Genomic DNA, 27,454 nt, shown 5'->3' on the forward strand with positions numbered 1-27,454 from the left:
ATTAGACCAACCAGTGGGAAGACAGCTCCATCGCGCGCTCCAGACAGAGCCTCCCACAGTTTCGGTGTGGTTTTGTTGTGTTTGTTTTTGTTCGTTTTCTTTTCTCGGCTCATGGTAACGGTACACACACAATTCTGTGGCAATCGTTTTTTAAGGTTTCTTCACGGAGGGGGTTTTGGGAGGAGTAGGGAGGGAGCGAGCGTTGTACGAAACCCCAAAGGGATTTGCTCCTTCCTTCACCCCTCGTCTCACAATAGATTGTGCAAAGACAGGCACTGATCACATGATGCACCCAAAGCGTGTTTGTTTGTCTTTTTTGTTATTTCTTTTTTTTTTGTAGCCCTCTCAAAAACTGTTCTATCCGTTAGCCTTCAGCTAGCGCCACCTAGCCTGTCATACCCACTCCTGCACGGGGTGTTTGTAGTAGGTGACGTTCTGCTGCACCCCTTTGTTCTTGAACTGAAAGATGGTGTAGACCAAAACCAGGATGCACAGGGAGAGGATGCAAGGGATCACCACGGCGATGGCGTTGACGGTGCTCGGAACGTCGTTGATGGCCACCATGATGTCCACGTCGTCGTGGGGCAGCTGCCGATCCTTGTTCTTCTCCATGTCGGACTGGTCACAGCCCATCCAGTCTTTTAAGATGGACTTGGGGTAGCCGGGCTCCACGAAAAGCTTGGAGTTATCAAACTTCCAGTAATCCTTGCCTTTGTAGAAGTAGGTGTACACTAATGGAGACAAAAGCGAGGACCAAAGTTAGACACACTGGACAATACAATTGTTCCTAAAACTTGTAAGTTGAATGTTTGAAAGTGGACCCAACCCCAACCACAATGTAGAGCCAACCCCAACCACAATGTAGCCTTTCTTAAGAGGAGCTCTCTAATTTGAAAAACAAAGCAATGTATCCTTCAGCACCACCCTAATATCTTAGAATATTGAAATATTTCTAAAGCAAATGTGTATTTCTAGCTTGCTAACATGCTTTCATTAGAATCTATATTTCCAGACACTCTGAGATGAACATGTGAATAATCATTAACAAGTGACATTTACTGTTCTTGGAAACACTCAGGTGTTACAGCTCAGTCTGCACTGTTATTTCCTTCAAAGCATGGCTTGAAGCATCTGGGCTTAATAAGAGTCTTTTACTCTTGCAAACTGACATAATCGATCCATAACACATGCATATGTCATGTTATATAAATGTCAAGGTGTTATTGCAATAAAAAATATAGGAACTATTTTCCTTTGAGTTGTGTTTTATGAAGGACAAAATGTATTGGGGGAAAAAAAAGACTTTCCCCAACACACAAACACATGCAAACAGAATAATACACAGACACTTACACACACATACATGCACGCACACACGCCCACGCACACACACACGCACACGCACACACACACGCACACACACACACACACAAGCACACACGCACACCCACGCAGACACACACACATACTGAGAGAGAGATAGACAGAGAAAGAGACAGAGAGAACTACAAGGATCACTAAAGGCACTTGATTGATGAATTGCTCTGGGAATTTATATCTCCTCCTTGCGCACCACCACACGTCGGGACTCCCTGTAGAAATGGCTGAGCGACTGAAAAATCATGAGCTACAGGCAAAACAAGTGAACCAAATGGGCCGTATGACCCTCGCCGACTTCCACTTCTCATGTTCGCGTGTAGGCCCGGTCCCTCTGTGAAATGTAGTGCAGGAGGTTGTGACATGACTCGCACAAGCGATGATAGCTCCTTCCGGAAGAGGGCTCGGGGGACGCTGGGGAGCGTCTCCGTGCATTTTTGCTGGAGCTGCACAAACGGGAGGCTTCTTGCAGCCCCACAGAATTAACCCTTCGCGACCCCTGCTGCCACCAGCACTTGCAGACAAATCCTTTGATGCTGAGCCCAATAAATGGGGGCTGCTTATGCAACAACAGAGGCGCTCTCAGCAACAACCACCTGACCAAGACTGAGAAGTCCCCCATCAACACTAGGCTATATTGTACTGCTTTATGCAAAAACACCCAGCAACGATAGACACCATGTAAAATAATCATAACGAGAATACACCAGTGATTTTCACTGGAATAGACCAGAGCAAATGAATCTAATGTTCGGTGTTACTTTAGACCATTTGGGAAGATCCTATAATGGAATCCAACACCAGCAGAAACAATGGCATATGGTACTCGTGTGCCTGTTGACATGATGTCAGAGAGGCAACTGAATAATATCAAAATGCAGGTGTAAGCATTAGACAGTAGTGAATAAAAGATACATTAGCTGGCCACATTACTCTCGTAAGTCATGAATTTACACAGCTACAGCCGTTTCATTTGATCAAACTTTAAAAGCATTTCTGCAATCATTTTTGCAAAATCAGGTTTCCACAGGTTTTGAATACTGAGTGCATGCCAAGTGCCTACCAACTGGGATTAAAATAGCTTGCTCCAGAATAATGCAATTTACACCAGGAACACTGTTGATGGGCCTCTATTTTAGTCTGAATGGGCAGGATGTCATATCCTGTAGCTCACATATTGGTGGCACACATTTGTGTCTTTTCTGAGAAGGGAGGAATGGTGCTTGTTCCAACTGCCGCTGACATTTACCAGACACTGATGGCCGGCAGTCGCTGTCGATATGTAATTAAAGGTTACTGCATGAAGGTCATGGTCATTAAAATCATGCTGAACAACCTACCTATCTACCTGTTAACGTGCCCTGCAGTAATGATCGTGGCAAGCCCATGACACATGAATCATTGTGTTACAGCAGAAACCATTGGTGTGTCTCCACCAGGAATCAGCTTCCCAGAATCTATTCTCTGTCCTCACACTCACTCACTCGAGAGGCAATAAAGTGGCCTTCAGTGACAACACTGGGGTGAGGTGTGTGTGTGTGAAGAGGTGTGTGTGTGGAGAGAGTGGGGGTAAGCCTCGGGGATATTGGTAACTGTTGACAGACTTAAGAGGGCCAGTTTTCATAATACAGTGAAGCTGAGTGATTGTTGAAGAAGAAGAAGAAGAAGAAGGAGAAAATACAGCGAGTAAGGTCACTAAGGTCATACTCACTTCCCTCCCTGCTGACAAAAGCTCCTTGTGGCGCCTCGGGGACGCCTTTCCACACGGAGATGGAGCGGGGGTAGCCGGCGTCCACGGTGCGCTTCTCCTCGTTGTAGCGCCAGTACTGGTTGCCCTTGAAGAAGTACGTCTTGGCCACGGACTCCCAGCGCACGGCGGTGTCGATGCCGTCCTGCGGGAGGCTGGTGCCCAGCTCCACCAGGCTGTGCGGGTAGCCGGGTTCAGCGCTCACCTCTTTGAACACCCAGTACTTGTCACCTAAACAGACAAAACAAAATGGAAATGAGAGAGATGGGTTACCTTGGGGAATATTTAGGGGACATTCTAAGGGGTTTCTGATGGTGTTGTGACACAGGAGTGTACCCAGTACTTGTCACCAGAATAGACAAAACAAAAACGAAAATGAGAGATGCAAGTTGCCTTGAAAACATTTTTCTGACGATGTTCTAACAGGGCATGAGGGCAGCTGTAAGGCGGTTTTATCGGCCCTCATCAGTGGCTCATTAAACATTAATTAGTTCACTTGAAGCCAAAGGCTGACTTGTCACGTTGATATGCCCTGTCACTGCTCCCGTCTTCACTATATTACTGTAACCTTATCATATGCAATGTTTTGATTAAATCAGTCAGAAACATAACACTTCTGAGACAAACAAACAAACAACCACTGACGTTAAACGTGTGGAAAAAAACACAAACACAGACACAAAAATATCGCTTCTGAGATGTAAACAAATAACTGGCATCAGATAGCCTGAAGGAGAAAACAAAAGCAATCATAAAATTGAGTTCAAATATCTCCCTATTAATACAAAGTGTATTCTCAAAGGTAACTGAGGAGAATCATCTGGGAGTTTTTTTTCTCTCGCTAGTGCATCTGGGAGCATAGGGAGACAGAGGCTATAAATACCTGGCCTTAAGAACTCCCTGAGACAGCAGGGCTAAATTACTCTCCAGCTGTGTGCGTGTGTGTGTGTGTGTGTGTGTGTGTGTGTGTGTGTGTGTGTGTGTGTGTATGTGTGTGTGTATGTGTGGGTACGTGTGTGAGTGTGTATGCACGTGTGTGAGTTTGTACATGAGTATGTGTGCGTGCATGTACATGCATGTGTTTGTGAGAGTGAGTGTGAGATGTGTGTGTAGCAGAACCATTGTGTGTGTGTATGTGTGTGTGTGTGTGTGTGTGTGTGTGTGCGTGTGTGTGTGTGTGTGTGTGTGTGTGTCTGTGTGTGTGTGTTTGATGAGTGTGAGGCTTGTGTGGAGCATTCAAATGAATGGCATCAGTGGTGCACTGATTAAGTAAGAGAGGCACAGTGAAAATAATGGGCTTTAATAAGAACAAGAAGTGCCAGGCATACCTTTGAAGAACACAAATTTCCCATCCGACCTCTCATAGGCTGCGTCGATGCCGCGCGGAAGACCCTTCCAGAACTGGTCGATCTGCATCGGGTAGCCTTCCTGCACCTTGTTGTTCCGCAGTCGCCAGAACCATCGGTCCTGATAAGCAGAGCGAGCAAAGAGGAGCATCAATCACAGCTCATTATCATATGGCTGCCGAGAAACTAGGACACGTCCGAACAACTCCCCAACGGCAGCAAGCAACCCACACGTGAAAGAGAAGCAAGAAAACACACACACACACACACACACACACACACACACACACACACACACACACACACGACGCAGTCTTATGACTATTTCAAACGATTCGCTGTTGCTGTTTTTCTTTTGTCACAGGTTGCATGGGGTGAACAAATCCTAGTTTAATATTCTGTCTTGTTTCTCTCTGTTATGTATCTAATATTTTCAGTCACTACAAGGGCAATTGAGTACATGCCGCCAACCATAACCTCCACAGGAATTATTCATAGTCACACTAGTGCATGATTGTCCAGCAAAATCACTGACTTATTTATGCTTATTTACTTATAGATACTTTTTTTATCTTGAGCAAAATGTAGGCATCCCGTGGCCTATATGATTCATAAAAAACAACCGAAACATTCATAAAACTAGGATGAAGATACAATTGTGAGAGATGATCGTCTATCCACCAGATTTCAGCTTCCAGATTTTGTTGAGTGCCAATGTAAGGACAGGCATACTGAGGTCTATTTATGGCTTTCTTTACACTGAAATGAAGGGACTTTGATTTGATTCGATCTGATAAAGCTTGGCCTTTGAACAGCTGCAACACATGACCTTAAAAGACATTTAACAAGATCAAAGACATCCAGTTGAATTTGTCTATATGTTTCCCATCATCACATGATGCCTTTAAGAGCCCAATGGTACACTCAAAACATTTCACATGAATTCAACTAGACCAGCAAAACTCTTGCAAAAACATACCTTCAGCTGGTTTACCAAGCTTATGATGGTTTTTCAGATGGTTTTGCTTGTCATGCCACCTTAAGCTGGTCATTTTAGCTGGTGTAGCTGGTCTTACATTGCTGGTTTAACCGGTCATGCCAGCTTAGCAAACCAGCATGACTATCTTACACCAACAATGTCAAGCTTGGCAGGCTGGTCACCAGCATGACCATCAGCTGTATCCCATATGACAGGCTGGTCACAGCAGCATAACCAGCTTCCTCAGATGGTCACGCCAGTCCACCTGGTGGCCCAATCAGCTACACCAGCAAAGACCAGCAAGAGCTTTTTCCAGCAGGGATATAACTGTAACAAAACACATCTGAATACCCTCTATTATTGGAATAGTCAAAAAAGCTAATGAGATAGTCTAAACTACACACACTATCAATCACAATGGAATCCTCTAAACTACACACAATATACATTCACAATGTACACACACACATTAAACAATAATCAGGACCAGACACTTACAGACCATCGATTTTATTCATCTCATGCATCTCATCTTTACGTGCACATCCAATTCCCAGTGCAATCTGGTGAGTCCCACTCTGTAGCTGCATAAAACCACAGCGTTCATGGCACACACACACACACACACACACACACACACACACACACACACACACACACACACACACATACACACACAGACACAGACACAGACACAGACACAGAAACACAAACAGACACACACACACACACACCTACACATTCATGGCTCCACAGTGCACATGTCTGGCTCACCTTGAAGACAAACATCTCCCTCCGGAAGAAGGCCACCGTGTTGAAATTGCCGTCGCAGATGTTGGGCTTGCCATTGGACGGCCGGTCGAGGGAGGGCGGCCGCGCGGGCCGTGAGCTGCGGTTGTGCTTCTTGTCACTGCGTCCGGCGGGGAGAGTGGGCAGAGGCCGTGTAGGCTCCATCATCGCAGTGGGCACGCCTGGACGAGAGAGAGAGAGAGAGAGAGAGAGAGAGAGAGAGAGAGAGAGAGAGAGAGAGAGAGGTAGAGAGGGATAAAAGAGAGAGAGAGAGAGCGAGATAGAGAGAGAGAAAGAGAGAGAGAGAGAGACAGAGTCACCCTCATTAGCTTCCCAGCCTGCCCCCAAGCAGCAGGTGAGGGCAGGGAAATGGCAAATCTTGACGGGGCAAATGGCCTGCTCGCCCTGCTGGCCTTTTGTTATTTCTGACGGAGCTCTGGACCCGGGAATGACCATTAAAATGTCATTGTTTAAAGACTGTTGTGTAAATGATCCTGGCTTGACCGGGCTCCTATATCAGAGAGAGTTTCGGGGAGCTATGAGGGACGCGCGCACACACACACACACACACACACACACACACACACACACACACACACACACACACACACACACACACACACATACACACACACACACACACACACACACACACACACATACATACACACTCTCTCACACACACACACACACACACACACACACACACACACACACATACACACACACACACACATACATACACACTCTCTCTCTCTCTCTCACACACACACACACACACACACACACACACACACACACACACACACATACACACACACACACACACACACACACACACACACACAGACACACACACCCTTTCCTGTGTTGGCTCTCTAGAATGAGCTCTTGCTTGCTGATGCTTACAAGCAGGGACATACCCCACTGAGCAGGGAACACGACGTACCGTAAATCTTCTGGATGCCTTGAAGGTCGTCGAGTGGCAGCTTGAAGTTGTGCGTCTCCATGTACTGGTAGAAGGGTGCCATGATAGCACTGGGGTCGTTGGAATGTTCCAGACCCAGCGCGTGGCCCAGCTCGTGCACCGCCACTAGGAAGAGGTCGTTCCCTGAAAGAGACACATCATCACCAAACTATTTAATTACCATGAACATGACCCACCAGTCTCCTAAGGCTAAATTTGTTATTACTGTCTGCTTTTATTTATGTAAAGCACACTGAATGACCTCTGTGTATGAAATGCACTATATAAATAAACTTGACTTGACTAGGTGAATAGTTGAAGTGAAAGTTGCCTGATATTTAGCAGACGCTTTTATCCAAAGCGACACGCTGATTGTCAGTTGGTGATGTTATCGCTGCTCCACCAAGCCCTCTAGTACACAGTTCATAGCAAGCACAACTCTCCCAGATTGTTGCTGGGACGCGGGAACAGATCTGGCCAGAATCCGGTGCTGATCTGGGCCTGAATCGCGTGGGCCAGATTTCCTGTTCAACTGCTAGCTTGGCTTGCTAAACACCTTCACATTTGTCAGACTCCCAGGCATCCCAGGCTCGCTCGGGCCACCCCTGCTATGAGTCAGGCCGCGTGTGGAGCCAGTTTGCTGAGAGGAGAGGAGGTGCGATAGATGCCATTTTCTATCCTCCTCAGACGTGTCAGCCCCATCACCCCCCCCCCCCCCCCTCCTCTCTCGCTACAGGCCCTTTCCAGATGTCTAATCGCAGTGGATCCTGCGGGTCACACCTCGCTGTCGGATGTCATCACCCATATGTCCAACACCACAGGTGAGCTCATGCTTCGGCTTCCCATCGCCTCCCACAACACATGAGTCAGATCCCAGGGTGCTCCTTCACTACCCCCCCCCCCCCCGGTCTCATGTCTCATCTACATTTCCCCCCTCTTTTTCCATCTCTATCTATGCCTATTTCATTCAGCTACCCGCTATTTATTTCTATTCCTCTACACAACTCCTATTGTTATTTTTTGTTTGTTTGTCTTTTTGTTTTTGTCTAATACTTCTGTACATTTTGTTCTGCCGACTTACTGATTTGTTTTTGTTGCTGTTTTCCCTTCCTTGCGATTATAAATAGAATATGTCACAGAGAGAGAGAGAGAGAGAGAGAGAGAGGGGGAGAGAGAGAGAGAGAGCTGCTCCTTGTCTCCTGTGAGGAGATTATCTGATCTGCAGCATAGCTGTCTGTCTCCCTCTGTGAACATATGGTGCGCTGAGGGGTCATAAAGGGAATCGGAGAAATCCATTCAGCTTTTCGCTTTCATTTCATGCTCCAAGGTCCTCTGCCCGAGGTACAATGTAAGGACAAATTTGCAAAGCCATGTATAACCACTTGCTTGTATGGATGCATATGAGTGTGAGAGAAAGGGAGAGAGAGAGAAATGAGAAAGAGAGAGAAATATATATAGAGAGAAATGAGAGAATGAAAAACAAATGAACAGTATTTGAATGAGTGTATGTTCTGGCCTCTACATATTGGTACATAATTAAAAGCAAGGTTCTCAATCCTGGTGAAGTATTGTTGAAATTGCTCAACATCCCATCAAATACAGACCTCACTTCAGTGCTCCCGAAACAGTGTTGCTGATTGGTTAGAATAATGTATTGCTCAGTCTGAGACATTCTATTCTGTTCCTGTTTACAAAGTCGGGACTGTGTATGAGTGCACACACGGAACAGACAGCTAGAGGACCACAGGGAACTAAAAAAAACAAAACAAACCAAACAAAACAAAGTGTACTTGTTTGGAATTGTGGACTGTGCCTTTAATGGTGTGAGACTTCATAGCTTGCACTCCCATTAACAACAGAAAATTGTCCTGGCTAATGAAGTGTGCGCTTCAGGCTTTCTTGAAGCGTGGCGCTCACACCTGGCTGTTGGATGAAAATCCCACCCCTCATTGCTTCCTGTCCCCGCCGCCACTTCCTGATTCACATGCACTGTCTGTCACCGTACATTCTTGTGATCTGGAAATCTCTTTCTTCCTGCCTGCTGTCCACTCTTGTTCCCAGTGACATGGCTGTACCCAGGCCTGTGTGACTGCAGTGGGTAGGGATTCCCCCTGGATGCTGTGTGTGTGTATGTTTGTATGTGTGTGTGTGTGTGTGTGTGTGTGTGTGTGTCTCAGTTACGCCCTCTCTATCTCACAACGCGTCTCTTTTCTTTCTTGCCGTGCGTCTCTCTGTCTGACTCGGTTACGTCTCCTCCTGACTCTTCCCTCAGTGCTCCTCTTTCATCTCCATCACCTCATGGTGATGGAGGAGGAGAGGAGAGGAGAGAGGAGAAGAGAGTAGAGGGATAGAGTGAGGAGAGGGATGGGGAGAGGAGAGGAGAGGAGAAGAGAGGGATGGAGTGAGGAGAGGGATGGGGAGAGGAGAGGAGAGGAGAGGAGAGGAGAGGGATGGAGTGAGGAGAGGAGAGGAGAGGGATGGAGTGAGGAGAGGAGAGAGATGGAGTTAGGAGAGGAGAGGAGAGGGATGGGGAGAGGAGAGGAGGAGAGAGGGATGGTGAAAGGAGGGAGGAGATGCGAGGGCTCACTCTCATTCATCTCACACGCTGAGCAGGTGAGTGAGGTGCATATAGATGGGGATGCCCCACCACAGCAGTTACTCAATTAACTGCCACACAGCAGATGTGTAAGATTGCTTGTGTGTGTGTGTGTGTGTGTGTGTGTGTGTGTGTGTGTGTGTGTGTGTGTGTGTGTGTGTGTGTGTGTGTGTGTGTGTGTGTGCGTACACAACACGCATTGTCAGTGGGTTTTGTGTTATCTCACGGCACCAGTGAAAACATTACCCAAACAATAACAACCTTGATTGGCAGTAACACATTCTACAGTGTTGACAATTAACTAGCCAGCACTGTTGCTATCTGCATAGGATCGTCATATACCGAACCTAAGTACCTAAACATCTCGCTGTTATATTGGTATCTAGTATGCTTGAGCAAATCTGTCATAGTCATCTAAACAGGTTCTCTCTCTCTCTCTCAAGCTGGGAAGCTAATGAGGGTGACTCTGTCTCTCTCTCTCTCTCTCTCTCTCTCTCTCTCTCTCATGTTCTCATTCTTTCATTCTCTCTGTTCTTTCCTTCCCTTTGCCTGGCTGCAATTTTCTATTCTTCAGCTGATCAAGTGCTCATTACTATTCAATTAAACATTGATCTGAGAGTCATTCATCAGCGGCTATCAGTGAGTGAGGGACTATTTCTTCATCCCCTAATTCATTGCTTTGTGCTGGGCCTCCACTGGCCCCAGGGCCTGCCAAGAAACTTTCTGTCTCCACTCCAGAAAGCTTCGACTCACACAAGTGGGCCTCTCTGGTCGATACTCATATTTGAATGTAATTATCGAACCCAGTAACACTGTGCACCCCACAGCGTTTATCAACCTTTGGCAGGGAAAACCATACAGTTAGCAATTTGGTGGTGTTTTTTTTCTGTCAATATTGAATTAAGCATTATGTTTGAGTCATCACAAATAATATTAAAATCACTACCACATTACATTTTGAAATTGGTTTCCATGCAGATGCTTGTAAGCAATCTGTGCCTACAGTCGGAAGAATAAATAAAATTTACTTGAATGTATTGTATACTTGCAGGAATGGGAATCGGATGATTTGATTGATGACTACAGTATACTGTAAATGTCATGTTGTTCACATAACCATTGCATCACTATTGCATAACGGTTACAACTATTGCATAAGTCTTTATTATTGGTATCAGTCAAACGATCCGGCGTTTTGATTCAGCCATGCATCAACTGTAATAGCTTCTGGAGAGCAACTCACCGTCATGATTTGCGTTCCCTAACGTCCACGGCTCGTCCGAGTCAAAGTGTGTGTCTCCACCGATGCCCGGGCCAGGGAAGTAGGCGTGGGCCAGGAAGCCTCCTTCACCATCGAACGGCGAGCTGTCGCCGTGGAACCCTGATGCGAAGAAGATCATGATGTCCGCCTCCTTGCCCAGGGCCTTCATCTCCTTGGAGTCGACCTCCTGAAAGGTCAGCGGGGTCACCGCCTGCCACACGTCGAAGGCCTGGCGTATCGCTCGCTTCGTGTCCACCTCGCCCACTTTAGGTGTGTAGTTGTGTATGCTGGTAGCGAAAGAAAAGTAAAAGCGAGGTTGACATTAAATACGGTGACAACTGTCAAACTATCAACATTATTCTAATCACCACAAACTATATAAATATATGTTTATACATTGATAACAATTTGAAAGTTGAAATCAAATTAACATACAGTAACAAAAAAAAATAACATAGTAAAAAAATGTGAAAATTAATAATCTGACATATACATAGTGGTATGCAGTGTACTCCTGAGCTCTCCACAGCATGTCATCTAATGCACTTTAAGAAGTTAAAAATAGCTGTCGATGCCTGTATTTCATCCTCTGAGGACTGTGGCAGGATGAGAATCAGGGGCAGGGTGAGAATCAGTTGAAAGCCCATCAGCCCTGAAATTCCATAATCTGAATGCTTTTGTTCCATCTGCTGCTCTTGATCATTACCAATGACCATCAAAGATAGCTTATGCCAAATCTCGCTGGATTAATCTTGATTGATTCGATCCACCGATTTCGTCCAATACAACACATTGCAAATGAACCCCTGAGCTCCTTAACTTGGGCACAGAAAACATGATCTGTGGCTCGCCGAACAAGCGCAGCCTCTCATCTGAGTACACACTGCTTAAACGTTTACATAATAGTCTTATAATCTGCATAAATGTTGAGAAATATGGGGCAAATAGCAAGCCAGGCAAATTACCTAAGGCTGTGGTGGATAGGCGCTTCTTAACACATAACCGATGAAATTGACATGAATCCATGACAAATTGCAGAAAAAAACACACTGTCTTAAACAATTACCATCAGACAAAAGATAAAGCTCTTTTGTGGCACTTGCAAATGCAAAGAGCAATTTTTAGTGATTTTCTTAATCTCACATTGCGGCGTTACACAGTAACAAAAACGGCAAAATACAAAACAGCCAAAGCAGCCTTGGTAATCTTGGAAGGCGCCTGATGATAATAATAATAATATGACCTAGTGTAGTAGTCAGCGGACTCCAAGGGAGAGTGAGAGCGCCAGGTTTCCTCAATACCTCCTCTGCCTGATGCTCCCTGACAATCCACACAGATCAAATCAGACTCACTAGCCCAGACAGACTAAATATAGAGCATAGAACACGGGGAGAAAAGGAAAAGGCATTTAAAGGTACAGAGCTCCTCCTATCTCCTTCCAAACGGAAAGGGGGGAAAAAGATGGAAAAATAAAAGCACTCTCCCTTCTTTTCTCCTGTCTACAGAAGAGTGGCTGGATTATTTTCCTGCCTTGGGGAGGCATTTCAGCAAGCGTTACTGCATTGCATAAGTGAGGAGTGTACCGAAAACATATTCACAGGCCACAGAATCTAATATGCAGGAAATAAATAAATAAGGAGCAACACTCAGAGAGAGCTTGCTTCAGGCGAATACAGTAGAACCAGTGGCTAAAAACCCCTCCTGCCTGAGCTGTGTCAAACACCATGTTCATATTCATGGCTTCTGAGGCACTCTATAAAAATTCCAGGATTGACATAAATATTTGACATTTTTGAGGGGGTGGGTGGGGTACCCTCACGTCTTCATTACCAGATTTGAAAAACGTTTCATTCTGCTTACATAACAATATGTTTAGCACTTTGAGGGATGGGGCTCTGAGCATAAAAATAAAACAAGAAATGTATCACTGTCAGACCACATTACATGAACGTGTGGTTTTATTAGGTCTTAGATGTCAAACAACTTCCCATAAACACCATCCATCTATCCCTACATCCATCCGTCCATCAATCTAACCTCCTTCCATTAATCCATCCCTCCATCCATCTATTGATCTACAATGTGGTTCATAGCTTGTCATTTATTGTTAATGCCAGCTGATAGAATGCGCTGTAGTACTGCTTTAGTGCTAACAGCGCTAACTGCAGCGAATGCTACTCACTGACATCCTAAATACAACTCCTCCTCCTGCCAGTATTAAACCCACTTTCCGCACTCTACTTAATATAGGCACTAGCGTTTGTACAGTACCCAACAGCCCAGCACCAAGTGTGTGGGCAATTCTCTTTCAACGCCGAGCCCCATGCGATCTTGCCACTGCGATCAAGCTTTTGTTCTCGAACAAAATGTACCCTGACGTCCAGATAAGAGAGTGCATTGAATGAATCACTTTAACAAAATGAGAAATAAAATCTAATTGAGCCAAAGCCCTGTGATTTTGTCTTTTTTTGTTTAATGACTTAAGGAAATATCTATGCCTACATACAGTACATACATACTGCATTTCTGGCAGCGCACCAACCCCATGAAAATACTGTTCTTGCAGTATACTGAAGGGGAGAAGGGGAGGGAACCAAACCATATCTATACGATACCTGTAAGAGATCTGTTTGTCCCTCCATTTCTGACCAGTGAGGGCAAATCGCTTATTCCGCCTCCGACGACTGATGCTCGGGTGGTCTGGGACCCCGCACCGAGGTTTCCTCATCCACCTTTGGATGACACAAACGCAAAGGTTAGTGAGACAGAGACAGAAAGAGAGAGAGAGAGAGAGAGAGAGAGAGAGAGAGGAAGAGGGAGAGATAGAGAGAAAGTGAAGGAGAGAGAGAGAGATGGGACAGCAAGAGGCCATGCAGTGATCTAATGGAGAAAATCCCAAATAATCTACTAGATCAACATCAATCACAACACACCAATAGTATGAGGTTATAGATGAGATAAATGAGATGAGGAAGGCCATTCAGAAGTCTTCCCTCTACACTACAAAGCAGACATAAAGTCTATACTGTACAGCATTAAACTTTAGCTCGACATATACTGTGCAACTATGTACAATAACTGCTCTGTTGAACTGGGAGGCTATTCATGATTAATGTATGTGTTAGCAGTAGACATTAACTATAGGCTTTTCTGAAGCTCTTAGAGGTGATGTCCTCACAGATCTTAACCAAACACTTGCTCTTGTATATTAATGGAGAATTCTTTTGGTCCAGATTGTCGATACAAGGCTCATTTTTATGTCTGCAGCTCTTGGACTGATGTGTGTGTGTGTGTGTGTGTGTGTGTGTGTGTGTGTGTGTGTGTGTGTGTGTGTGTGTGTGTGTGTGTGTGTATGTGTGTGTGTTTGTATTTGCTGCGAGCGATGCGATGACTCACTCAATGGTGGTCTGATCCAGCACGCCCGTCACCGGGATGCCGTAGAACCGCTGCATGGCAGCGACAGCAGACTGCATGGCCTTCTCCGAGCGGATGTCCGACGTTCGGATGTTGTGGGGGAGCAGGTAGCCATAGTTCTTCAGCCACGTCTGCAAGAGGCAAAAAGATGGACAGGAAGAGAGAAAGAGAGAGAGAGAGAGAGAGAGAGAGGGAGAGAAAGAGAGAGAGAAAGAGAGAGAGAGGTGGGGGAGGGGAAGAGAAGAGAGGGAGAGGAGAGGTTGTCAGTGACCCATCAGACAGCTCATATCCACACTCTCGGCTCTCAGCTTTCCTGTCCCCATTGGACGGCGTGAGTAGCCAGGGCCGGCGCAGAGAGAGCAGGGTCTGTGTTATAGCGCTGCACACATGAGGAGGCCCCCTGTAATTGAGTTCATGACAGAAGGTCCATTTTGATCATAAATATTTTAATGGAAGGTGGATTCACAAGCTCCCTCTGTTCTCAGTGGGGCCCTACACTATCATTACTTCTGAAGCCTCCGGAGAAGATGCTTCACAATCATACAGCCTCCCACTACCACCCCCACCCCCCCTACCCCCATCACTGGCTCTCAGACAGACTCACCGCAACAATTCATATCCCACAACTGGCATGTCATGGTTGACAAATATTTGAAGTAGCAGAAAGCAGGTATAATAATACAAAGTAAATGTGTGTTTTATACCTTAGTGCAAATTGCAGACTTTTATGATTTGGAGTGTTGATGAATCACAGGCATGATAAAATAGAATTCAAACACACTCTCACACACATACGCACACCAACAAAAACAAAGAAAAAAACATGGCTGGAGGCAGACGCACGCAGTGAGAGGCTTGCCACATCACAACACATCAATGCATCACACCTCTGATCCTATTAGCAAGACAGCTAAACCCGGCCTCACATCTGCGAACGATACAGCTGATCTAAACCACCGAGTTAATCTTCCTGAACGAATCCGCCACCTCTCTCCTGCTCTCTCTCCGGTAATGGTGGCGCCTGGCTCCCAAAATCGCATAGATGTGTACCGAGAGCCGGCAGCTGCCGTTTCCCCTGGGGAAATCACTCAAATTAAATAATTCACCAGAGCTATTACACAACAATTACTACAGAACTATTAAAGCAACAACAACAACACAATAGAGCAAATTCATAAACACGGAGCCGCACACAAACAGGAAACAATGGATTCCTCATCCCTGTACCAAGGCACAGAGAAGGAGAGAAGGAAAGAGGGAAAGAGAGGGAGCAAGAGACAGGAGTGGAAGGAAAAAAAGCAGAGTGCCAGCAATTTGGTGAGGCATCTGTGTACTTATCTTCTCCCAGGAGTCGCTGGGTAAAAATATCCACGCCGCTTCGCAAATGCTGCCTGCCTCGCTTTGAAAATGGCCAATCTTCCCTCACGCCTGAATGGGATCCTGTGGCCATTTTCAACCAAATATATATCTGCATTTTAATGTCAGGGATAAAATAAACTAATTTTAGGTGCACAGGAGATATAGCGAGCCTACCAGCTGGAGTGTATCTGTGGATGGGGACTGACAGACCTCCTCCCCGAACAGCAGGTACTGAGCAGTTGGTTAAGCTTGAGGAGCAGGTGCTGCCACATTATCGGCAGAATGTACCAGGCGCAAGATTTGGAATTTAAAATACCACCGCCGGTCCCTTTTGGGTGGGCCTCGTTACAAATCACCTCCGAGAGACGTCTTCTCAAAGTCACAGCCAGAGTTATTACGAGGTGTTTAAGCAGACTTCAAAAGATGTCAAGACTTCCTCTAAGCACAATCAGGACTGAAATAGGAAAGCCGTGCCACAATACACCATATGCATTGCCCTGATTCCACTTCCACAAATGAAATCTCAAAACACCATTTTGATGGCCGTGGCATTGTTGGGGATGACTACAGATGTCTAACAGTGGTGAAAACTATGTTGTCCAGTCTACCTCTATCAGAGAAGGCAAGACCGTAAGCACTGACATACCAACCAGTCAAAATATGTCACATTCTTATCATGATATCATCAATACATATCAGTGACAATACAATATTCCCAATTAGATAGATAGATAGATAGATAGATACTTTATTGATCCCCAGGAGACTGGGGATCAATAAAGTATCTATCTATCTATCTATCTATCTATCTATCTATCTATCTATCTATCTATCTATCTATCTAATTGGGAATATTGTATTGTCACTGATATGTATTGATGATATCATGATAAGAATGTGACATATCATGATATAACTTATATAACATACACCTGCATCATGGGTAGCTTTTTTTATGTACAACAACAAGCATGGTGGAGAGTGGAGGTAAGGATTAGGATTAAGTTATACTTTTTTTACGCTTGCACGCTCAAGAGCGCAAGCTTGTTTCTTGTGGCCAAGAAGATGGTGGTGAACGACACTACTCACTACTTTCATTTTGTCATTTCTATCGTTATCACAAAAAATATCATGAAATATTGTGATACAGATTTAAGTCTGTAGCCCATCACCAATCCCTAGTGCCAATACTCCACCTGACCCCACACGGCCCCTGAGATCCAGAATGATCTCCCCAGAACATCCTCCAGTGGAACTATGACTTCTCCCCCAACTACTCCTACTACCCCAAACTATGACTCCACCCTGAGTCATCAACCTCATGGGTCCACATTATCGGACATGATAATGTAACTAACACTGGGAGAGTGATCAACCCCTTGCAATTTGTTGGCAGCAGTGAGGGGGCTTTTCAGAGCTATGACTCAGTCGATATTGGGCAATGATTACTACTGCTGAGACATCATATATTAAGACAATTAGGCCTTCCAAAGAATAGGGTTTCTGCCAGTGCACTACTCTGTCCTGTGTTAACTTGCTGTTATATTAGTTCCTTTTTAAAAAGTAGCTGACTTACACGTTTGTGATCTACACACAGTCATTAATAACAATTAGCTGATCCTTTCTTCACATAATAGATGAGCGCAAATGGTCTTTGACTTGATGGATGACAGCTGAGGCATATGTCCTGACTCCTGACTACCCTGCAGTTGACGACAGACAACAATCAACATCCTTTTATACAACATTATTTATTTACAAGTGTACTGGTGAATACCCTAGATGTGTTCCTCATGGCTTCATTCCAGCGTTCTCTCACACTTTGTTCACAAACATGGTGTAACGTGAAGCCTTCACTACGCTGGTGTGTACGCCCCTGGTGTGTACGCCCTTGTCTAATGGACATCTCTAGGGGATCGGTCAGCCACGTGAGCCCGTTCCATAACCTTTCAAACGTTCAGTAATCAGTGAGGACCTGAGAGAGGGGGTGGGGTCGGGTGCGGGGGGATCGATCAGCAGAGCACCATGACTTCATGTCTGGCATCTCCTATTCCTTAGTAGCAGTGGAGGGGACCACACAGTCCCCCTATACAGGGCTGATCAATAAGTGCCAGGATATGGATGATGTAAGGCCGTCCCCTTGTCCGTGCCGGGCAATGGCATCCATGTCTTGCCACCTAACGAGGCTGACCGAGGGAGAACCCATTCCAAGAGGCGAGGGATGAAGGCGGGAGAGGCTGAGGGAGTCTGGGACAGACACACTGGCGGACGGAGGGAAGGCTGAGCCATGGCTGAGCCATGCATGAAGAACAAAAACGGAGCAGACGTCCAAAGAGACTGGACAAGAGCAAGGGAAGAGGGGCAGAGCAGCAGAATGGAAGAGCGAGAGAATAAAGCATACAGTAGAAGGCTGGTGGGGGAGGGGAAGTACAGTCTGTTCAGGCTGAGCGAGAGAGAAAGGGAGAGAGCGCGAGAGAGAAAGAGAGTGAGAGAAAGACAGTGGACGCGCGAACAAAAGAAGCGAGAGCATGGCTGCCTTGGAGAGCCCCCGAGCAGGACAAGACAACAGCATTACTAAACACTGATCACACCATTTACAGAAGGCAGAGCAGCGACAACCACAACATGTCCTCTTACTGCAGCTTAGTGTTGTCATTGCTATCATTACCCTTCATGGTGACTCTGTGCTGTACTCATCCCATTAGATCATACTGAATGTAAATAGTTCTCATGACACACTCCCAATACTAATAATATGAAGAGACAAATATTATGTTTGATGATATTCATAGATAATATATTTATAATAGCAATATAATAATAATAATAATAATAATAATAATAATAATAATAATAATAATAATGTCATTATTGATGTTGTTATTTTTTGTATAATAATAAAACCAGCTGAATTATATTACATGTAAACAAAAATGACAGCACACCAACCAATTGTGGGCTGTGAACATCATTCTCAGAGCAAATTGTGGGGGTGGGTCTGACTGTAGTCAGTCAAAACAATGTCTTCTGCTGTCTGTTGAGGAGGAAGCATTTTGTTTTGTTTATTTTTCCCATCTCTTGTCTTCCTCTCTGCTCCACACAGAACACCTCATACAGACATACTGAGGGTAGAAAATACTTTAAGGTGATGAACTACGAGATGTTAGCTGTGCCTGAGTTTGTGCTTTTAGTGTGAAGAACTGCACTACCTCTTCAGGTCTGAACATGGCTTGCTAATTTACAAGCCACGTCTGTTCACTATTCACTCTGTTCCCTTTTCAGGTTGTCTAGACCCATAACATCTTTTCAAGAATACCATCAAACGCAACCGCCCATCGCAGAGGTTTTTTTTAAGGGGGGGGGGGGGGGGGGGGGGGGGGGTGAGTGGAGGTGGTGGTTCATTAACATTATGCAACAAAATCCAGTGTCTCAGTGAATGTCAAAACAAGCAATTTCAGCAAAGAGCCATGGGCCAGTTCAGCTGCTGTCTCTGCCAAAGAAAGCGGGGGTGGGGGGTGGGGGGGGTGAGCTCGGCGTCCTCGTCTTCATCTGAGCACTGCCGTCTGACTCATGGGCTGTGATTTGATTCTGCTGATGCTAAGAGTAACACGATGCATCCACAAGCCCCATCCACCATCTCTCTCTCTCTCTCTCTCTCTCTCCCTATCTCCCTCCGTTAATGTACAAAAATCGCGCGGTGCGGAACCCCTGAGACTCACCGGTGGGCTGGCGTTAACGCAGCACGGCTAAAAGAAGGCAAAAAAAACATATCTTACAGTGCGCTATATAGGCCAAGTGTTCAAATATTACACAACTCAATGCAGAAGCGCCACAGCATCAACTCCACTCCCCAGTGCCTTCTGTCTTCTCCACCACCAGCCTATGTGCATGTGTGTGTGTGTGTGTGTGTGTGTGTGTGTGTGTGTGTGTGTGTGTGTGTGTGTGTGTGTGTACACCATCATTACTGTACATTACTCCTCGCAGCGCAGATCTTTCATCTGTAAGAAGAGCCATGACACCCTCTCGGTTCACATGATCTGACTGTAACATCGTAATTGTGAACAACAGAAGACATGATGCGATAAATCTGTCCTTCACAAACAAGTCAGATGTTCGGTAATGTCGCAGCAACGGTAAAAACATCAGCATACGTGGGGAGCACTAATATAGGTCTGCGCTGGATTACTTCCATGTCCGGATTGTGTTGTGCTGTGTTCTGGGCTGGGCTGTGTCGTGGTGTTTTGCTTTGTTTTGATTTGGTCCACTGACAGCTTATAGGCTTAGAGCAGAGCATGGCATGGCCCTTTCTAAATCTGGACAAGGATGACCCTCATCAATGATCCATTGTCAAAGGGCCAGTTTTACACAGAAACAGCAATTAAATCTTGTCTGAGAGAGTGGAATAAGGGCGCTGCTTTGTCGTCTAAACTGAGGCCTCGCTGAAAAACAGCACTGTGCTACTAGAGATCAGAGACACAGTGCAACACAGTGTGCAAGAATATGTATGGAGGAAGAGTAAGCCATGCTTCAAAGGCAAGTGATGTTGTAATTGGTAAGGATAGCAATGTCGTAATTGCATATGTTTTGCAAACCATGACCGCCGGCAAACACTGAATTCTAAAAATACAAATGATGCAAGTGAAAAAAATATATGTTAAGATTGCCATGGAAACTGACATTGTTCAAGTATACCTGGCATACAACAATAAACTGAAACTCATGGAGATGGAGACACAACAACATAGAGGACAAAAACAAGCACATTTCTCTCTCTGGCTTCAGTGCCAGAATGATGAAGAATGCTGCTGATCGGTCCCATTCAAATCCAGCAAACTGCTTAGGCTTAAACGGTCTCCATACTGAAACTAGCTGTCAGATTATGTCAACAAGAGGATGATTTTTTTGCCAGACTCATCACCTTCAATTCAATCTGACAATCCGCCCGCAATATTGAGCACCTCATAGACCTCCATAATGTTCTATGAGACGTGCACTAGTCATCGTAACCCTCATGTTTTTTTCAAAATTCATTTAATATGGAATGTAGACAGACCTGCTTCAGAGTTCCATATGGACTCTGGGGCACATGGCACGGTCAGATCGGCACTTGTTCTTCCCCTACTGTGGACAGGGGCCCCTATGACACAAATGTGCCAGTTTGGCAGACTGAGGCCACAGAGCTGGCACGGCCACTTGGACAGCAATTATTTACGTAATACGACCCTGTCAAACCCGTTGGTGACACAACAGCCATTGAAATGGCCAAATAGGAAGGTCAAAATGCTGTGAGTGTCTTCCCCTGGCAAAAACAGTCAGATCAATTAAGGACTGGAAGAGATGCTCTGCTTCGACAGTCGAGTGTGGACAACAGTATCAACAAGCTATTCCTCGGAGCTCTGTCGGGGAGCAAAGGCAGAAGCTGAAGGCGGTCCACGGATGGCACTCTAAAGGCAAAGCAGCAGACTGGTCGACACTTGTGCCTGTTTGTGCGATCAAGTAATCCGAAAATAGCCTCTAATTAATTGGTTTTCAATGGGTGCAAACAGTTATCTTTGCGAGTGAATAACTGTGACTGACAGCTCTCCCCTCCCCTGTACCAAGAGAATGAGTCACAGAGGGGAGTGGGACACTCACGGCCCATCACTGAGGCAACGCACACAGAACAGACACAAAACAGGAAGCTTTTCTGTTTACAACAAAAAACGAGGCGATATCGAGGCAAAGGGAGGCACAAAAAAAAATCAAGGCTGTGGTCAGGCAAAAGGCGGTACGAGACAAGAGACACAAAAAAAAATCGAGGCAATGTCTAAAGGCAAAGAAAGACACAGAACCAGGCAGAAAGAGAAGGAAAGATGGACCAATTATCTTTAAAGCAACCATCACTGTACCCATCATCATCACCGCCATCTCCATCATTGTCCTAATCATCATCATCAACCCAGCTCGTCAGCACTCTCCACATACTTGGGCTATAGGTGATGCTGGCGACAGACTGCTCATCCCGGTTGACTGGAGGCACTGACACATCTAAGACATGGCTGGTTCGTCCAGATGCCACGCTCCCATTACTAGTCGCATGGCTTCAAGCTGAGCGTCATAAAATCACTGGGGACTTTGGTGTGGTCTGAAAGCAATACAAGCTCCCAATGAAGTGATGGCCTCATCTTGTTTATCAGCACCAATGGCAGGCTACAGTGAGACAGGATTAATCATCAAAGAAACAAAGAAAACAAACAAAAGCAAATAAATAACAATAGCACAGTAATTTAGAGGTTTCACGATGAATGCATGCAAGTCTGTGTTCAACAGGGTCATCTGGGTTGAGATGTCTCATTCTTGGGAGATATTTGTGCAGGCTATGAGTGTAAGCTACACATCCCTCAAGTTGACTCATGCAGGGTCCCTCAGAAGCAGTGCATTGTTGTTCTGAAATCATCTCTGGCCATTAGTTTTGCGTTCACGTCTAGCCATCTTATTGCTATCTGGGCTGACCATTGAGAGTTTCCCTTAATGAGGTATGTAACAGGCTGCACAGGTAATCTCTACAAACACACCTCTGAAACGACAAGCCTACGTGGCCGGTGGAACAATTCTGACCAAACAAAGCCTTTTGTGCGCGACTGTATTTCTGCTGATACTCACTCTGGCTGCCAGACCAGGAGTCAGCTTCGCTGAGGCAAACAAAGACAGTGGGCAGCATCACTCCTGATTGTTACTTGGCAACACTTTGTCTTTTAGAAAACACACTTTAAACCTGCACATGACTGGTATCAACATTCTCTTTTGTTTCACAAAGAAGATAGACTACAAATATCCATTCAAGTGGAAAGTGCAAGAAAGAAAAGAAAAAACTGGATGTCCAAAGCCCTGTTACTAACAGTGCATTGCACACGACCTGGTAGAGAACACATGTGACAGCCTGACAGTGTATGTCAATTCAACATAAATATTTGTTATGCTTAAAGAAAATAGCCACTTTGCCACAATGGGCGCTTTGAAACGATTTCTGTATGTGGCAGACGACTAATTGAGCGTACTTTTGAAACGATTCAATTATGTGCAGAACAAACAAACCATATAGCCAGAGCCATTGCAATAAAAACAACTTATAACAGGGCAAATATGTTAGCATTGCCCTCTCAACTCATGCATTTCTCTGCCTCTCAATAAATTATGGAGGAGCCTATATTTGGAATCGCGTAAAAAAACGTGATTCTTTGTTCCTCACACAAGAAAGTAAGGCTTAGCACTGAACGTTGCCAATGAGAATCGGACAATTATTATAGTTGCACAGATATTTACCATGCTTTGGAAACAAAGACATTTAATAAAGATGACATTTCAGATATTCGAGTCCCATTTGGGCATTTCCAACGTGCATTTCGTCGTTACATATCAATTAGTGGGCAGTTAACAAAGACCAGCTGTTGTAAGATATTTCAAATCAAATTCTTAAATACAGAACGAGATCTTGGCAAGGAACATTTAACGTGAATGAGGTTTAAAAAGCATACAGTAGCAATGTACAGTGTCGCAATGAAATTAGCCAAGATTGTTATCGCACAACAAATCCTGTATTTTTTGTTTGTGTTTATTGTAGGGGTGTTCAAGCAATGACCATAGATCGAATGTAAAAACATTTCAGGTCACGATCACTCACTGATTCTGGGTTAGTCAACAATACATTCATTCGTCTCAAATCAGATGTCATTGCTGTATGTTGTTATTCTGGACAATACATAGTCTTATACCTATGTTAGACTATAATTCAAGTGTGACTACAGTATAAAATATGGTGTTCAAAACAGCACGAGAAACCCAAGCCGTGCAGCTTGTTTATCAATTTTATTTATTTATATATCCATTTAAGTCATTATTTATTTATTTACCCCTATTTCATTCGGCATTGCATTGTCGCTGTTAAATGCATATTGATATAATCAATCCAGAGAATTCAACTGTATTTTATAGATAAGTCAATGTAAAAGCACGAAGTAGCCTATTTAAATTTTGTTATGCAGTGGGATGCTTCGCGGAGCGCAAGTCTCGCACACCTCGCAAACAGAAGCCTGGAGTCAGGAACACTGGCAAGATACACAAATCGATTGCATGCATCGTTTTTTCGGACATACCTCTACGATGAAGGTCTTCTCTTCACCACATAACGAAACGACCCAGAATAAAAGATGAAAATAACAGGTTTTCCAACAAAAACCAGGGAGCCCCGCTTTCCTTCCCTTCGCTCCCGCCCCCGCCATGACTGTCCCCAAATTCCCCCCTCAGTCAGTCTGCTTCTGATTTCCAGTCTTGTGTCCTTCTGTGCGTATTTTTATTCCTAGGAAGAATGGTCCTCTTATCCCTCTTTTCTCTCTGGTTAATTTTCACCGCAGACCAACCGCTAAACTCTGGAGCCCATTGCGCAGACTCTGTTCTTAAAGCGGAATGTCGAACTGGGGCTCGGTAGCATCTCGCCGACGATGGAGCATTCGGAGGCTGCGTGTAGGTGCAGTGCCCTCAGCAGACAGGCTAGGCGCTCTCAGCTCCACACGGTCACACATCAATAGCGCTGCCACAGCTAAATACTTAATTATATAACTGGATAGCTTGGCAATCGGCGTAACCTTATAGGTCTTCTCTCGCCACTGCGCAAATGCAACTGCTAATTCATTAATGGCAAGCAGTAACATAATACAGCATGCCGGCATGGTAATGCTTGTAAATGCCAGTGACCATGACACATACAATACACACAGATACACAAACATAGAAAAATGAAAGCTTAGATAACATAGGTCGGTCTGTTGATAGCAAGTCACCGTTTATTATGTAGAAAGTTCCTCCACACATGGAGTGGCTTAGGGAAACTGGTGAATACAACTCTAATTCTATATTGCACAATGAAAAATAAATAATACAGCAACAAAACAACTGATCACAGACATACGTGGCATTACGAAATGTCCATGCTTTTTGTGAGCAATCTGACTGAATTTAATTAGATAATTCAATTCATTATTTTGCCAGGAAGATGTATTTGTTTCCTTGACATTAAGGAAATACATAGAAGTTATGTTTGCATGTTTTGATAGCAAGGCGTGACAGGAAGCAACATTTTCACCATGTGTGCTAAGTCAACAGTAGCAGGACTGAGGCATCAGTGGAGAGCAGGTGTAAAGCGGGCCGCCATCACTGAAATTGTATTAATTTTAACACATGGAAAGGCATAGAGTTTACTCCTGGGGCTGGATCAGAATGATATCTATTCACCAGTCAGATAGTTAATTCACTGTTTCTCTCTCTCTCTCAATCAGTGTGTGTGTGTGTGAGTGAGAGAAATAGAGAGAAAGAGAGAGAAAGCGCACGCGTGCCTGAACCTATTCACCTAACAGAGCAGCAGGAGTGACTATTTTTGTTAGAATTCATCAGACTATCATTCCTTTTTTTTGTCACCATAGCTGTCTAGAAATATACACTGTTGAAAGATGACACAGATTACACCTAAAAAAGAGCAAAAAAGAGAGATGCAACTCAGCATCATAACAAAAGGTAGGCCAAAATTATGGTTAATTTTAAGAAATAGATTAGAGGTTTGAGGAGGAAGTGACATTTTGCAAATATTTGTTAAGAGTAGGCTGAGTGATATTAGGTCCACAGTATTCAACTGAGGTTAAGTTCTACCAATATGCTTAATTAACATGACACTTAGGCCTAATCAGAATATCATTTTTGCATACACACAAACAAACATTACAGCATAAGATATACTGTAGACCAACAAACATAACATAGATTAACCAAGTGATCCCAGATTTGAACAGTGGTACCCTGTTGATATATTACTCCTTAATATGACCTTGGTGTGGTCATGCACAGTAAATGCAAGGGCCAAGCAGAAGATACAGTATTTTTTGAGAACTAGGGTATCGTCAGGTATCGTCAGACACAGAAATGTCAAATGAGACTGTAAGGTTAGAGTTGTGGGTCTTTCCCCAGATGTACCAGCTAATAAGGCGTACAAACAATGTGTAAGATCGGATAAAACCATTTCTTAATCCCAATGGAGATTTTGAGGGTCTCGGCAGCACTGTCTGTGTTTGTAAACACAAAAAAGTGAAAAATAAGTAAAAGATAACAAAACAAAAAGATAAAAGTTACATCAGTTCTGCAAAGAGTTAAATAGTTTAATTCCCCATCGGAAGTCTCTCAGTAGAACAGCTGGGAGAGATTAGCCTAATGTGTTGGAGAAACAATCAAAAATACAAAATAAAAGATGCAAAAAACCCATTAAGTTAGCAATGCATCCTTATGAACTGCATCAGCATGACTCAGACTCATAGCTTGAGCAGGAAGCACACACTGGTGGAGTATACACTACACTGGAGACAGGATGGGAGCGTGAAAGGGCCCCATGGCGCACAGTAAGATAGCCTGACCAAAAATAAATAAATAAATAAATACAGATGTTTTTCATTCATACCAGGAAGTGAGGAATATTAATTTATGGAGTGGTGTTTATATATTTCTCCATTGAGAGACATTACAGAACAGGAGTGGTTATTCAGGATGAGTCAGGATGAGTTGTTGGCCTGTATAAGAAACAATGACAAGGTAGGAAAGCTTCAGGATATCTTAAATGTCATCATCTCTCTTACATATCTCTTTAATGTGGCAAGATACCCACTTGCAAATGGATCATCTCAGCAGGTTAATGTTCCATGCCATAGCACTGGGACTGGCCAGGGATGTCCAGGAAGGGCAGCCGCCCTGTTCGGTGACCTGCCCAGTGGGCCAGTCCAGTCCGCCATATGCCAGATAAAATAACAGGGTTGTATGGGAATGCACCACCACCGCTTGGCTTGGTGACACAGCTTTCGGAAGCACCCGAGGCAGGACGTACAGTGCCAGTGCCGGCCGAATGCTTAGCCTACCACACCCCTACACTCTCCAGAGACAAGACAGATGGGTTTAGACCAGGTCGAGGTCAACAGGCCACTGGTCTTTTCTGTCATCATGAGATACAGTACCATAATTCTCCAGAATATTGTAGTGTGAAATATTTTTTTGTCATATATAATGTCCTTACAAGGATACAAGGAATTTTATTGTCACATGCATATAGTTACTGGAAGTAAGAAATGCAGTGAAATTATGTCTGGTGTCAGCCTATTTAGCTAGGGATTGTATTATTGTGTAATTATATTATTGTTTATTTATTGTGAAACTGTATTACACAAAAGACACCTGTGCATAATATACTTTACAGAAACACTTTTTTGTGTGTGTGTTTTTCTTGGTCCATTTGTGATGGTTTCTTCTCACGATATACTTATGATCAAAAAGGGATATAAATATTATTTATGAATATTCACTATTCTAGTGACTATTGGAAGACAATAATAAGAGTCTATGTTACATAATAAAATAATATTCACTATTATGAGTTTTCCCATAAGCACTGTACTGCACTGTACTGTACAGTCACCATAAAGGCTTTCAGCATGTGTGTCGCACAGGTCTGGCACATGCAGGGTCAAGAACAGGAAGTCAGGAAGACAGACACTGGGTCCAGTGCCCAGGAGGACGCTCCCTATCTGGGTCACAATCTGCAGAGCCTCTCCC

General features: G+C 44.4%; 1 protein-coding gene across 2 annotated transcripts; it reads right to left on the reverse strand.

Moving 5' to 3' along the window:
* Nucleotides 1-393: 393 nt before the first annotated feature.
* mmp24 (matrix metallopeptidase 24) lies at nucleotides 394-24,093 on the reverse strand. Of its 2 annotated transcripts, none has more exons than XM_076267595.1 (9): nucleotides 23,968-24,093; nucleotides 14,459-14,607; nucleotides 13,678-13,794; nucleotides 11,045-11,349; nucleotides 7,188-7,349; nucleotides 6,224-6,420; nucleotides 4,453-4,591; nucleotides 3,089-3,355; nucleotides 394-731 (listed from the first exon to the last, which is right to left on the reverse strand). In XM_076267595.1, the coding sequence occupies exons 1-9, from the start codon at nucleotides 24,091-24,093 to the stop codon at nucleotides 394-396; spliced, it is 1,800 nt and encodes a 599-aa protein (XP_076123710.1). The 2 variants fall into 2 exon arrangements, with proteins under 2 accessions (XP_076123710.1, XP_076123711.1); XM_076267596.1 differs by lacking the exon at nucleotides 23,968-24,093 and adding an exon at nucleotides 6,978-6,990 and having other exon boundaries at nucleotides 6,224-6,397; nucleotides 7,184-7,349; nucleotides 14,459-14,550.
* Nucleotides 24,094-27,454: the final 3,361 nt, after the last annotated feature.

This window comes from Alosa pseudoharengus, unplaced genomic scaffold (genome assembly GCF_046254945.1).
Source record: "Alosa pseudoharengus isolate Yale_2024_CS ecotype anadromous, Long Island Sound unplaced genomic scaffold, YU_APseudo_1.1 YU_APseudo_1.1_scf_5, whole genome shotgun sequence".
NCBI classification, from domain to species: Eukaryota; Metazoa; Chordata; class Actinopteri; order Clupeiformes; family Clupeidae; genus Alosa; species Alosa pseudoharengus.

Coding starts and splice junctions, on each gene's coding strand:
- mmp24 (XM_076267595.1), bottom strand. CDS start 24,093: ATGGCGGGGGCGGGAGCGAAGGGAAGGAAAGCGGGGCTCCCTGGTTTT. Junction 6,421..7,187: donor AGGCATCCAGAAGATTTACG/GTACGTCGTGTT, acceptor TCTCTCGTCCAG/GCGTGCCCACTGCGATGATG. Junction 732..3,088: donor TTTTGTCAGCAGGGAGGGAA/GTGAGTATGACC, acceptor TGTCTCCATTAG/TGTACACCTACTTCTACAAA.